We start from the raw sequence: 15,008 nt of genomic DNA, 5'->3' as shown, positions 1-15,008 counted from the left end.
GCAACCGCTCGAACGCTCGCCCTCAGGATCATTATTGAATAAAATATTGATAAAACACTCTTATTGTCGTTGTTTCTCACACAAATATCGATTTTCACATCTCAACAGAGTAATATTTTCGTTTGAAAGTGTTTAAATGAGGTTTTGGCGGTAAAACACAGCTTTGCGTGAGGCGAGACGAACCCCAAGAGATTCGCGCCGAAACTTAGCTCGCCACAGAAAATTCCGTTATAAAATGGAGCCCAGGAACTGATTAAAACTAAACGAAACGAACATTTTAAGTAGAATACATACATGTTGGGAGCTCTGTGACAATATGTGAAGCTGACTTGATCGTGGGTTACCTCTCCAGCGGGCACGGACGCGCTGGCCCCTAGTGGCCCCTCTATCCAAAAGTGGGCGGATGGTGGTGTGATGGTGCCGTCCTCTGCCCAATGGCAGCCCGGAGTCTCCGGAGAGGAGAGAGCCACTTCTGTTTCCATCCCCAAATCCCCCAAAAACCCATCAGCCCGCTCCGACTGAACGAACCGCGCGATGACACAGCGTGTCTCCTTCGCACACACACGCGTCTGGGAGTTACGCGCAGCCTAAAAGAAGCTCCGTTCACGAACATCACGGACGCGCAACTGGAACTAAACGTGTTTCTTTCTCTCAGTCCGTCGGAAAAGCGTCTGTATGTCACTATGATCCTCTTCTCGTCGCGCAGTGTGCTGCTGTCTGTCTATTATCCGCAGATCTTCCTCATCCTCACCAGCGGGAGCTACCTGTAAGTTTATAAACGTCTAAATCTGTTGATTTCATGTACGTGCGATGCAAGTCTTAAGTTTGGACGCACTTGACTAGATTTCTTTCTCACAGTGGCTATACATGTTTATAGCGAGCCTTTATATCAATCGCTGTGCGAAAGGAACATTTAAATGAATGTTTTGGAGTGTAATATCTGGACAGGTGATGGAAACTCACCTAACAAGTGTCTAGCATGCATGGGATCAAACATCCCACATCCTCCACAATGTCCCAAAGGGTTCCTATTGGAATTTCTATCATTATATGGAACTAATTTAAGAGCCCATTGGATGATTCCAAATTCTTAATGTCCTGTTTAACTGGGAATTGCCATAGCTCTGTTGGGAATTATGTGTTTTGTGTTTGAAACTTTTAAGCAAATGCATGATAGGATTCTTTAGAGTTGTTTGCTGTGTTAGTATGTGAATCCTTCAGGATTTTTTTAAACTGTGAATTTGGTTGATGAACGTCTGAAGCTGGAATCTAGACAAAGAAGAAGCTCAAATATGTGACCCTGGACCACGAAACCAGCCTAAAGTAGTGCTGGTATATTTGTAGCAATAACCAAAAATACATTGTATGGGTTAAAATTATAGATTTATTTGTGCCAAACATAATTAGGGTATTAAGTAAATATCATGTTCCATGAAAATATTTTGTAAATGTCCTACTGTAAATATATCCAAACTTTTTGATTTGTAATATGCATTTCTAAGGCGATTTCTCAGAGAGATTTTAGATTTTCAAATAATTGTATCTTGGCCAAATATTGACCTATCCTAACCTAACAAAACCATACATCAATAGAAATCTTATTTATTCAGCTTTCAGATGGTACATAAATCTCAATAAAAACAATAGATTTCATTTGCATAGCATATATGGATCACTACATCATTCTTCCACCAGACTTACATTTTTAACGTTTTCATCACTTTACTATTATGTTAAAATTGTCAGAATGAAGAGTGAATAGACGTGTCTAAACCTTTGACTGACTGCGTTCGAGGATGTATTAATAAAACATTAACGTTTAGCATTGATCCAAAGGGGATTTCTGCACCTGGACTGGTTTTTCTCAATGAACCTGTGACGCGTTGAGTAAATACGGTAGTTAATATTTGATTTAGATAAGCTTAATGAATGATGCTGTTGGTGGTGTTAATGAGACACTTAGGAACTTGTGTTAAAATGCGAGATTCGCTTTTAACTCATTTCACCGAATTCTCTTAGATGTTTATTATATTCTCATGTAATTCTGAAACTTTAAAGGCAAGTCCGTGAACTTAGAATGTAAAGAATGTTTTGTCAGGTGACTATGAAATATGTGCTGGTTTATTCTGAATACTGCTTAATCATCGTAATCAGTTTTAGGTTCAGGATAGATAGACATATCTCTTTGAAGTAACGGCAAGCAAAAAATTCTACTTGTTAAAGTGTAGAAGAGGGTATTAAAGTGCAAATCTGGTTCGGGTTGGTAAATGTAAGTGTTCAGGGTTGAAGCTGAATAGAAGAGAATTTCATTTGGCCACTGAGTGGCAGAGAAGTTCAGTAAGATTCGTATATAAAGTTGTGTGTGTGTGTGTGTGTGTTCAATTATGAGCTGCTTTGGTTTTATAGACAGACAGTTTTTCAGTTCAACCTTCACCTGCTCTTAGTGTGTTTTGCATGTAAATGCATTTGATTACAATAATACTAATGAAGAAGGGGACACTGGGGCTAGTTGTCACACTGAATATTTACTGAATGTTTATTTCTGCGCAGACACAAAGCCTAAAGCAATTGTACAGTTTGATGCATATTGATCCGAATAAGGTTTTAAAGCACAAAAAAATATATATTGAAAGCACATAAATCTAGAAGTTAACATATGTGCATTTGGCCTGCAGAGACCGAAAAAATGAATTCTACATTTTATGAAAATGTGAATTTTAATACTTGAACAGGCAACTATTTATCTAAAAATGCACTGCTAGAGAAAACACGTATTTGTGTAACTGAGATTATGCCCTTCCCAAGCCCCAGTCCATGTAGTTCATTAGTTTGAATTATTTGCATCTTGTCCAAGTGAACTTTTGCACAGCACGTTTGACTGACAGCGATGCGTTTGGTCTCCAAGCTGGTCTGTGAAATTATTTTCTTAATAATTTCGTCCAAAACCTTTGTTGTGTCTCTTCGTCAAATGACCTCCAGACCAAGGTCCTAATTTAGCAGCTGGAGACCCCAAACTCAATTTTTAAAATAGATGTGGGTTTTTGCTGGCGTTTAAGTGGGCAAGTCTATCTATAGCATTGGTTTGCACATCGCAAATGACACCGTTGTTTGCTTTCGCGTTTTAAACCACCTTTATTCGCCACGCTGCAAATTTGATACATTTTGGGGAATTAATGGCTTTTTAAAGGAAGTATGTGGTTGCTTAATATTTATGGGAACGTTTGAGTTTTTAGGAAGTAAGGAATTAGGGTGAATCTACTTCATCTGAACAAGATTTATAAGGAAAATTTGGTTTTTGACACTATAGACGATTATGTTTAAGTTACAATGAAAACTTCTTAAACCTTTACATAAATGGTTTCTTACTTAAAATGAAAATGTAAAGTAAAACAGTTCTTTCCAAATTTCAGACATTCAAGTTCTGCAGTGTATTTTCAAACAGAAACCCATAATAGCAATAACACTGTTCAATCCCACATGATAAAAACAACTTATTTCGAGAAAAACATCAATCCACCATGCCCCATTAGTATGAAACATGCTCTGCTGTTCTGAAAGAGACATAGTTTTAATAAATTGCAGTTTTAGACGGCCATAAAAGTCACATTTTCTCTTTTTCTCAATGCTCAGAGATGTACAGTCTGAGGTTTGAGAGTTTTCCGGTGCCACTTCGTCCATGTTGGTAGTTAAGAGTTTGTTTTAGCAGGATTTGTTTTAAGTAGAATGGACTGGGTGATAGCTGGAGCCAAGCGCACAGGGAACATTTATTTTCTTGTGTTTAAAAGTAGAGTGCATTTACTCATCCTGTGGATTATTTATTCCTCATTTACCAGGAAATCCTACTCATGTTTGAAATCTTCCTCGTGAGACAGAACTGATTTATTTTGTCATATTTTATATGGACCACAATTAAACTTACATTCGGGGCTATTTAAATGTAGGGTCGGTCTGTGAAAACATGGTTATTTTCAAATGGGAAAACACCATGCGTGTTTCGTAGGAGTTACTTGAAGGATAAAACATTTTGCATTACCTGTAAACTTGAGGACTAATTAAGAAGTCTTTAAAAATGCAGCTATAAGGTTAGAGTTTGTGTGTTAAAACAGACTGACGTTGATGTGGATCTTAATGTTGATTTTTGAGTTAACCGACTGTCTAAAAATGCTCAGATCCTTTGTTTGGGTTATGAAAAAGTGTATGATGAGAAATCATATTGAGATTTTTTTAGTTTGAGTTCTTTTTCCCTCATGTGAATTATCTGAGGAGCAGAAGATTTGAGCAAAAACTCGCTGTTACCGATGTCTGATCGAATTAAATTGAGATATTAAATCTCGCTCTGTGTCTTTTCTTTCCTCACCTCTTTGCGTTTTACATCACAATAACCTGCTCTGAAGGATCCGGTCTATATTCAACTTGTTTAGCCGAAGACATCACTTGTTTAACCAGAAACAACGTCAGTTGGTGCTTTATGACTGTGGATGAGCAGGACAGCCATAATAAGAGGTTTTAAATGAAAGCCAAATAAATTAAAGAAAAGAGGGTGGAGTGTTTCATTTGTTTCTAGAGCAGCATGTTCTGTGGCCCACAATCTGATTTATGTAGCTATGGGAAAAAAACATTTGCAGATGAAACTATGTGATGACTATATCATATGATTAGTTCTGCAAATCCTGTAGTCTCGTCATGCAAAACACTCACGCAAAACACACACACACATTTTATATACATATACATTATGTATTTTTATATCTATATATTAATTCATTCATTTATTTGCCAAGGAAAACTTGTCACAATGCTGGGATGTTCTAGTTAATTGCCAGGGTGCTGCTATATAGTAACTAGGGTGTATTGAATGTTTTCTAGCTCATTATGTGGCTGCCAGGGTGTTTCTATGCAGTTACTAAGGTGTTTTTAATGTTGTGTAGCTTGTTGTGTGGTTGCCAGGGTGTTGCTATGAAGTTGCTAAAGTGTTTTAATGTTTTAGCTCATTACTTGGCTGCCAGGGTGTTTCTATGTAGTTGCTACGGTATTTTGTAGGTTTAGTAGTTTATAATGTGGTTGCCAGGGTGTTGCTATGCAGTTGCTAGGGTGTTTAAAATGTTTAGTAGCAGGATATTGCTATGCAGTTACTAAGGTGCTTTGAACGTTTTGTAGCAGTGCTGCTATGCACTTACTAAGGTGTTTTAAATGATTTGTAGCTTGTTGTGTGGTTACCAGGGTGTTGCTATGCAGGGCTAAAGTGTTTTAATGTTTTATAGCTCATTACGTGGCTGCCAGGGTGTTTCTATGTAGTTGCTAAGGTATTTTGTAGGTTTAGTAGTTTTAAAATGTGGTTGCCAGGGTGTTGCTATGCAGTTGCTAGGGTGTTTAAAATGTTTAGTAGCAGGATATTGCTATGCAGTTACTAAGGTGCTTTGAATGTTTTGTAGCAGTGCTGCTATGCACGTACTAAGGTGTTTTAAATGATTTGTAGCTTGTTGTGTGGTTACCAGGGTGTTGCTATGCAGTTGCTAAAGTGTTTAATGTTTTATAGCTCATTACGTGGCTGCCAGGGTGTTTGTACACAGTTGCTAAGGTATTGTGTAGGTTTTGTAGTTAATAATGTGGTTGCTATGGTGTTGGTATGCGGTTGCTAGGGTGTTTAAAATGTTTAGTAGCAGGATATTGCTATGCAGTTACTAAGGTGCTTTGAATGTTTTGTAGCAGTGCTGCTATGCACGTACTAAGGTATTTTTTATGTTTTGTAGCTTGTTGTGTGGTTGCCAGGGTGTTGCTATGCAGTTGCTAAAATGTTTAAATGTTTTATAGCTTATTATGTGGCTGCCAGGCTGTTTCTATGTAGTTGCTAAGGTATTTTGTAGGTTAATAGTTTATAATGTGGTTACCTGGGTGTTTCTATGCAGTTGCTAGGGTGTTTAAAATGTTTTGTAGCAGGATATTGCTATGCAGTTACTAAGGTATTTTGAGTGTTTTGTAGCAGTGTTGCTAAGCTCAAATTTGTAATTGTTAATGTTTTGTAACTTGTTGTATGGTTGCCAGGGTATTTCTATGCAGTAGCAACATTGTTTTGATTTGTTTTGTAGCAGGATATTGCTATGCAGTTACTAAGGTGCTTTGAACGTTTTGTAGCAGTGCAGCTATGCACTTACTAAGGTGTTTTGAATGTTTTGTAGCTTCTTGTGTTGTTACCAGGGTGTTGCTATGCAGTTGCTAATGTGTTTTAATGTTTTATAGCTTATTATGTGGCTGCCAGGGTGTTTATATGTAGTTGCTAAGGTATTTTGTAGGTTTAGTAGTTCATAATGTGGTTGGCAGGATGTTGCTATGCAGTTGCTAGGGTGTTTAAAATGTTTTGTAGCAGGATATTGCTATGCAGTTACTAAGGTGTTTTAAATGTTTTGTAGTAGTGTTGCTATGCACAAATTTGTAATTTGTAATGTTTTGTAACTTGTTGTGTGGTTGCCAGGGTGTTTCTATGTAGTTGCTACAGTGTTTTGATTTGTTTTATTGCAGGATATTGCTATGCAGTTACTAAGGTGCTTTGAACATTTTGTAGCAGTGCTGATATGCACTTTCTAAGGTGTGTTTAATGTTTTGTAGCTTGTTGTGTGGTTGCCAGGGTGTATCTATGCAGCTGCTAAAGTGTTTTAATGTTTTATAGCTCATTATGTGGCTGCCAGGGTGTTTCTATGTAGTTGCTAAGGTATTTTGTAGGTTTAGTAGTTTATAATGTGGTTGCCAGGGTGTTGCTATGCAGCTGCTAAAGTGTTTTAATGTTTATAGCTCATTATGTGGCTGCCAGGGTGTTTCTATGCAGTTGCTAAGGTATTTTGCAGATTTAGTAGTTTATAATGTGGTTGCCAGGGTGTTGTTATGCAGTTGCTAGGGTGTTTAAAATGTTTTGTAGCAGGATATTGCTATGCAGTTACTAAGGTGTTTTGAATGTTTTGTAGCAGTGTTGCAATGCACAAATTAGTAATTTTTTATGTTTTGTAACTTGTTCTATGGTTGCCAGGGTGTTTCTATGGAGTTGCTACAGTGTTTTGATTTGTTTTGTAGCAGTATATTGCAATGCAGTTACTAAGGTGCTTTGAATGTTTTGTAGCAGTGCTGCTCTGCACTTACTAAGGTGTTTTTAATGTTTTGTAGCTTTTGGTGTGGTTGCCAGGGTGTTGCTATGCAGTTGCTAAAGTGTTTTAATATTTTTTTGCTCATTATGTGGCTGCCAGGATGTTTCTATGCAGTTGCTAAGGTATTTTGTAGGTTTTGTAGTTCACAATGTGGTTGCCAGGGTGTTGCTATGCAGTTGCTAGGGTGTTTAAAATGTTTTGTAGCAGGATATTGCTATGCTACAAAACATTCAAAACACCTAAATAACTGCAGTGTTATGCACTGACTAAGGTGTTTTTTTATGTTTTGTAACTTGTTGTATGGTTGCCAGGGTGTTTCTATGCAGTTATTAAGGTGTTTTGAATGTTTTGTAGCTCGTTGTGTGGTTGCCAGGGTGTTGCTATGCAGTTGCTAAAGGCATTTTTAATGTTTTATAGCTCATTATGTGGCTGCCAGGGTGTTTCTATGTAGTTGCTAAGGTATTTTGTAGGTTTAGTAGTTTATAATGTGGTTGCCAGGGTGTTGCTATGCAGCTGCTAAAGTGTTTTAATGTTTATAGCTCATTATGTGGCTGCCAGGGTGTTTCTATGCAGTTGCTAAGGTATTTTGCAGATTTAGTAGTTTATAATGTGGTTGCCAGGGTGTTGTTATGCAGTTGCTAGGGTGTTTAAAATGTTTTGTAGCAGGATATTGCTATGCAGTTACTAAGGTGTTTTGAATGTTTTGTAGCAGTGTTGCAATGCACAAATTAGTAATTTTTTATGTTTTGTAACTTGTTCTATGGTTGCCAGGGTGTTTCTATGGAGTTGCTACAGTGTTTTGATTTGTTTTGTAGCAGTATATTGCAATGCAGTTACTAAGGTGCTTTGAATGTTTTGTAGCAGTGCTGCTCTGCACTTACTAAGGTGTTTTTAATGTTTTGTAGCTTTTGGTGTGGTTGCCAGGGTGTTGCTATGCAGTTGCTAAAGTGTTTTAATATTTTTTTGCTCATTATGTGGCTGCCAGGATGTTTCTATGCAGTTGCTAAGGTATTTTGTAGGTTTTGTAGTTCACAATGTGGTTGCCAGGGTGTTGCTATGCAGTTGCTAGGGTGTTTAAAATGTTTTGTAGCAGGATATTGCTATGCTACAAAACATTCAAAACACCTAAATAACTGCAGTGTTATGCACTGACTAAGGTGTTTTTTTATGTTTTGTAACTTGTTGTATGGTTGCCAGGGTGTTTCTATGCAGTTATTAAGGTGTTTTGAATGTTTTGTAGCTCGTTGTGTGGTTGCCAGGGTGTTGCTATGCAGTTGCTAAAGGCATTTTGAATGTTTTGTAGCAGGGTGTTGCTATGCAGTTTCTAAGGTGTTATTAAATGTTTTGCAGCTCATTATGTGGCTGCCAGGGTGTTTATTAGAGGTCGACCGATATTGGTTTTTACCGATACCGATAGCTAGGTTGGACCACACTGGCCGATACCGATTAATTAACCGATAGTTTTTGAAAATGGATACTGAACAGCATTTAAAATAGTGATTTACTATTTTATTTTTTTTTAATACTAAACCATACTTTGTACATGAAAAAAATATTATTTATTATATATTGATCATTAAAGTTATTTCATAGTCCATTAATGTTAACAAAATATCAGTAAATGTTGAAATTAACACACTCTAACAAGGAACAACACTTCTATTCTACAGCTTTCATTAATCTTAGTTGATGTTACAAATGGGCTCATTGTCATCTTTACATTTTAACAATATGTAAAATTGCAGGTTCTATGCTTTTTGTTCATATTTGACATCTTAAAATTAAGATTCAATTTAATTACGATTTTCAATATCAACTAAATATAACCATTTGTGCAAAATTTACTTAATTTTTTTTATTATATAAGCAGGCTACTTTTTAAAGACATTTACTTATTTAAAATAAGCGTTCTTTAAGTGTCGGCAAGTTTACAGAAAGTAGTTTTTATTTTTTTTCATTTGATTATTACTGATGAGATCACAGACCGTCGCTGCTTTAACCGGCTGCATTCAAACAAATGCACATATTTATTTCGATGTATCAGATGTTTTGTCCTGCTCTGAGAACATAACTGACTGCGTGTACATCGAAAGTATTCGAAAATCCATGTGCATTTAACCTCATCTGCAAACAAGCTTTTTAAGACGAACAAACACAAAGAGAAAGTGAAAGTCTGTCAGTGCGCGAGTTTAGTGCATGTTATAGTACTGCATTACAAACAGCAGAAATGAAGGCATATCTAAAGTAAAACAATGCGATTGAAAGCTCACAATGTCAAACAATGCACACGTAGCTCAAAGTGCAAATTCTGTGCAACGAAGCATGCCGCGTTTCTGGCGCGCACACGTGCCATGTGCGGGAAAAACACAAGCTCAACCGGACAAAAGTGCAGCGCTGCATTGCGCGGACAACTCGCAGCCAGGTATATCTCTCTCTCTCTCTCTCTCTCACGCACACACACACACACACACACACACACAAGACGCGTCGCGTGTAGTTCAAGCAGAAATCTAAAACAGTTTATTTAATCACCAATCGGGCAAATGTTTACCTCCAGAAAGATAAAAAAAAAAAAACAGCAAAGGTTAGTCTCTAGACAGATTGAACGGAAAGAGAAAGTGCGATCTATATCGTTAATTGCAGCCATTTCAGAAACAGTCTCTTTTCTGTTTTACATTTATGTTTAAATATTATTTGTTTGTGTTTTGTTTCAGTTTAATATATTAATTACGAAAGAAGTTTGTGTTATTTGTAAATGTCGGGCGTGTATTAATTGGACGAAATACGCCGGGAGAATTGGAGAGGTTAAGACACAATTTTTGACCACTTCGTTCGTTTTTATTTGTGGAAAATCCCTCCTTAAACGAATTTCGTTTTGTATAATTTTTATCTTAATTTTTAATATATATTTTTGTTGATCACTTATTAAAATCAAACAAGAACAGGAAAATGGCATTGTAAAATAAAGTGCGTAACAAGATGCAAGCCTATGCTTTACGGGCCTGAAGAAAAGGCTAAAACATGAATTATAGTTCTTTATGAAGCATAAAGACATTATTAACAATGATTTTGGACAGATGATGTTATATGATGTTACGTAAAACTATGGCACGCTGTGACGGCAGGATTCTGTCGGCTGAATGAACACGGTTTGCTTTCTCACATCAGGTCTTTAAATCTACAACTTTGCTGGCTAAAAATATGACTATAAGTCAATACAAATATATGATAACAATCCTGACATTAAACATTGGTCTGGGGCTTAACCTCTACTCTAAGACAGCGGAGCATGAGCGCTTCAGCAAGGGAACGCAACCCGGAAAAACTATCGGCAGGGTTTTTTGCCGATGACCGATAGTTCGGCCAATCAACTATCGGTGCCGATTAATCGGCAAAACCGATAGATCGGTCGACCTCTAGTGTTTATATAGAGTTGCTAAGGTATTTTGTAGGTTTTGTAGTCCAGTTTTGTAGCCAGGGTGTTGCTGTGCTGTAACTTAAGGTGTTTTGAATGTTTTGTAGCTCATTATGTGGCTGCCAGTGTGTTTCTATGCAGTTGCTAAGGTATTGGGTAGTCTTTGTAGTTCATTATGTGGTTGCCAGGGTCTTGCTATGCAGTTGACAAGAATTTGTAATGTTTTGTCACTTATGTGGTTGTCAGGGTGTTGCTATGCAGTTTCTAAGGTGTTTTTGAAAGTTTAGTAGCTTATTGTGTGGTTGCCAGGGCATTGCTATGCAGTTGACAAGTTTTTTTTTTAATGTTTTGAAGCTTATGTGGTTGTCAGGGTGTTGCTCATTATGTAATGCTATGCAATTGCTAACATGTTTTGAATGTTTTATAGCAGGATGTTGTTATGGAGGTGCAAAGGCATGTTTTGTAGCTGAGTGTTTCTATGCAGTTACTAAGGTGTTTTTATTTTTTTTTGTTCTTTACGTGGTTGCCAGGTTGTTTCTATGAAGTTGACAAGTTTTTTAATGTTTTGTACTGTTGTCAGGGTGTTGCTATGCAGTTACTAAGGTGTTTTTAAATGTTTTGTTGCTCATTATGTGGTTGCAAGGGTATTGTTATGCACTATTTTGTAGCTTATGTGGTTGTCAAGGTGTTGCTAAACAGTTTCTAAGATGTTTTGTATCTTGTTAATGTGATTAAACTATTTTAATGATACATTTTGATATTTAATAACCAAAAAAGGAAATCAGATTTAAAGTTTTTTACGTGTTTTTGGTAGAAGTCTCTTCTGCTCACCAAAGCTGAATTTATTTGATTAAAATTAAGTAAAAACAGCGAAATATTATTTCAATTTAAAAGAGCTGTTTCCCATGTGAATGTATTGTAAAATGTAATTTATTCCTGTGATCAAAGCTGAATTTTCAACATCATTACTCCAGTCCTTCAGAAATCATTCTAATATGCTCAAGAAACATTTCTGATTATCATCAGTGTTGGAAACCATTGTGCCAGAACTGCATTTTCTACTCTTTTGTAACTTCGCTTTTGATCAATGTAATGCTTCCTTGCTGAAAAAAAGCTATTTATTTCTATAATTTAGCATATTTACAAACAATATTTAACTCACTGGGATTACTATAGATGTAAAAAGGGAATGTTGCTTTTAGAATCTGTTTTATAGTGCCTCTATGATGCTCTCTAGGTAGGCAGCTCACTAGGTTTGGAACAGATCTACGGATTTGGCAGTAGAACTTCATAGCCCTCATAGCGGCTCACCTAATGCCCAAACACACTGGTTTGGATGGCTTTGGAGGCGCTGCATCGCGCCGCTATATTAACGTGTGGTCAAGTGTTAGTTTGTGTTCTCTGAAGGGTTTAAATAAACATACACTTTTAGCTGCTCGCCCCTCGCGACTCCATTATATGCAGAAACAAGAGATGTTTCTTAAACACAGAGTGAGAGAGGGGTCCCTCGACTGCGTCCCACATGTGGTTTTGTATTTAAGAGTAATTCTTAAGCCTTTGTGGACATGGAAACACAACCAGAAAAGAAGCGAACCGGCCGTATCCGATTTCCAATGAACATTCCGCGTCTTTGTTCCGCGCCGTTTGATCTATTTTGAGGGGGAATCCATAAGTCGCAGCCATTCTCCCAGCAGCGACACTGGCCGTCCACCCCTGCGTGCCGTTTTTGCTGACACACGCATTGCTTGTTGCAACTCGCCCCGCTTGCGGTGCAGTCCTCGGCAGCCGGTGACGTCACTCTTCAAAGTTGGCATGCGTCTTGCCCAGTTTTTACGGCCCTCGTCTCTGACATGTTTGAAAGGCACATATCTGAACGGGTTCAATGCTCGTAAACATAGGAGCCCGCTTGTTTAGCCGCGCGGCTTTGTGCAAACACAGAGTGCCGAAAATACTCAGCGCGCATATTAAGAGCGCTGTCGAGGGCTGTATCAACACGAGAAGCCGTATGATGACAGAGATGTGTGCGTTTGGAACATGACCCACTTTGTGTGGTCACAGTTGCATGAAAATATGAGTTGAATCAAAAAAGGGGCATGAAAAATATGATCTTTATAACCAGTAACACATTGTTCTGTTCTGTTGGGTATATTGCACTCTTGTTTTCTATTCAGTTCTGTTTTATTCTGTTCTCTTCTGCTATGCGTTCTATTCTGTTTTACAGTTATGCTTTGGCCTGTCCAATTCTATTCTGTCCGGTTTTTGGTCTGTTCAATTCTATTCTGTCCAGTTTTTGGCCTGGTCAATTCTATTCTACATTCTGTTCAGTTATGATGTTCTGGTCCTTTCAATTCTATTCTATTTTCCCTCATTCATTGTTTTCTTTTCTATTCTATTTGTTGTTGTATTATCCTGTTCTACAGTTATGTCTGGATTATTCTATTCAATATTACAGTTATGCCTATTTCACTTTTGTTAAAATCTATTCTATTCTGTTCGTGTTAAGTTATGTTGTTCTGGTCTGTTCAGTTCTATACTCATTTTAAGATTTACACTAAATGTGTGTGTTGGTCTATTTTATTCTATCCTATTGAGTTTATTCTAAAATAAAATTTTTAGTTGGCCTATTCACTTCTGTTGTATTCTATTCTGCATTTATATTCTGCTCACTTTTATTCTGTGTCATGTTCAGTCATTCTGTTTTGCTCTGTTCAATTCTATTCTATTTTATTTATTCACATTCAGTTATGGTTTTCTTGTCTGTTCTACAATTATTTATCTTATATCTATATAATTCTATTCTGTCCTGTTGATTATCTTCTATATTACAGTTATACAAAGGCCTATTCACTTCTGTTGTATTCTATTCTGTGTGTTTATATTCTACTCACTTTTATTCTATGTCATGTTTAGTCACGCTGTTTTGGTCTATTCAGTTCTATTTTATTCTATTTTATTTCTTCACATTCAGTTAGAGTTTTCTTATCTGCTCTTTTTGTTTCTAATCTATGCTGCTCTACAGTTGGTCTGTTCAATTCTATTCCGTCCTGTTGATTATGTTCCATGTTACAGTTATGCATTGGGCTGTACACTTCTGTTCACTTCTGTTCTATTTTGTTTAGTTACATTCTTCTTACTTTTATTCTATGTCCTGACAGTTATGCTGTTCTGGTCTGTTCAGATCGATTCTATTTTATTAATTCAGTTTTTCTTTCCAATTCAATTTTTTTGTTTTCTTCTGCTCTACATGTATGACTTTATTTTATTCTATTCTATTGTGCTCTATTGATTTTTTTTTCTTCCATATTACAGTCAAGAGTTCTCTTCTGTTCAATTATATTCTGTTAATTCAAGTTCAGTTGTTTTTCCTTCCTATTGTTCCGCGCCACATATAAGACTTTATTTTATTCTATTCCATTCTGTTCTATCTTATTCTTTTGATTCTATTCCATTTTACAGCCATGAATTGGCCTATTCACTTCTGTTCTATGTTGGTCAGTTCTATTCTGATCAGTTTTGTTCAATTATGTCATGTTCAGTTATTATGTTCTGGTCTATCCAATTTTATTCTATTCATTTTTGTTCAGTTATGTTATTTGGTTACACCCTATTCTACTATGTAGATATGACCTATTCTATTCTATTGATTATATCCCATAGTACAGTTATGCGTTTGGCCTATTCACTTCTGTTCTGTTTTGTTCAGTTCAGTTCCATTCTATCACTTTTTATTTCATGATATGTTTAAGTATGCCATTCTCGTCTGGTTCAGTTCTATTCTATTCTATTCTTTTATGGCTAGTCATGTTTTTCTTTTATATTCTATTTGTTTTTGCCTTATTCTGCTCTACATTTATGTCTTGGTCTATTCTATCTTGTTGATTCTGTTTTTAAAACAGATACGTGTTCGACCTTCACTTCTTTTCAATTCTGTTGTTTTGTTCATTTATATTCTACTCATTTTTATTCTATATAATTTTGAGTTATGCTGTTCTGGTTTATTCCTTTCTATTTTATTCATTTACGTTCAGTTGTTTTTATTTTTGTTTTATTCTGCTCTACAGTTATGTCTTGGATTATTTTATTCTATTCTATTCTGTTATTTATAACAGTTATGTATTGGCCTGTTCAATTCTATTCTGTTTTGTTCAGTTCTATTCTATGAAATGTTTAGTTTGCCAATATGGTATGTTCAGTTCTATTCTATTTTATTCTTTCATATTTAGGCATGTTTTTCTTTTCTATTCTATTTGATTTCCATTATTCTGCTCTACATTTATGTACACTTGGTCTATATCTATTCTATTCTATTCTGTTTTGTTAATTTGTATTCCACTCACATATATTCTATATCATGTTGAGTTATGCTGTTCTAGTTTATTCATTTATGTTCAAATGTATTCCTTTACATTTAGTTCTATTCTGGTCTACAGTCGTGGACTATTCTATTCTATTCTATTCTA

General features: G+C 36.3%; 1 protein-coding gene across 1 annotated transcript in view; it reads left to right on the top strand.

Annotated features, from left to right (window-relative positions):
- The first annotated feature begins 434 nt into the window (after positions 1–434).
- The window catches only part of wnt7bb (wingless-type MMTV integration site family, member 7Bb), a 66,407-nt gene continuing 51,833 nt past the window's right edge, over positions 435–15,008 (top strand). The window contains exon 1 of the mRNA XM_073831513.1: positions 435–766. Within this exon, the coding sequence (XP_073687614.1) occupies positions 435–766 (332 nt within the window). The remainder of the gene's footprint in view (positions 767–15,008) is intronic.

Source organism: Garra rufa, chromosome 25, assembly GCF_049309525.1.
Source record: "Garra rufa chromosome 25, GarRuf1.0, whole genome shotgun sequence".
Lineage (NCBI taxonomy): Eukaryota > Metazoa > Chordata > Actinopteri > Cypriniformes > Cyprinidae > Garra > Garra rufa.
This window is presented reverse-complemented; position numbering and strand designations above follow the sequence as displayed.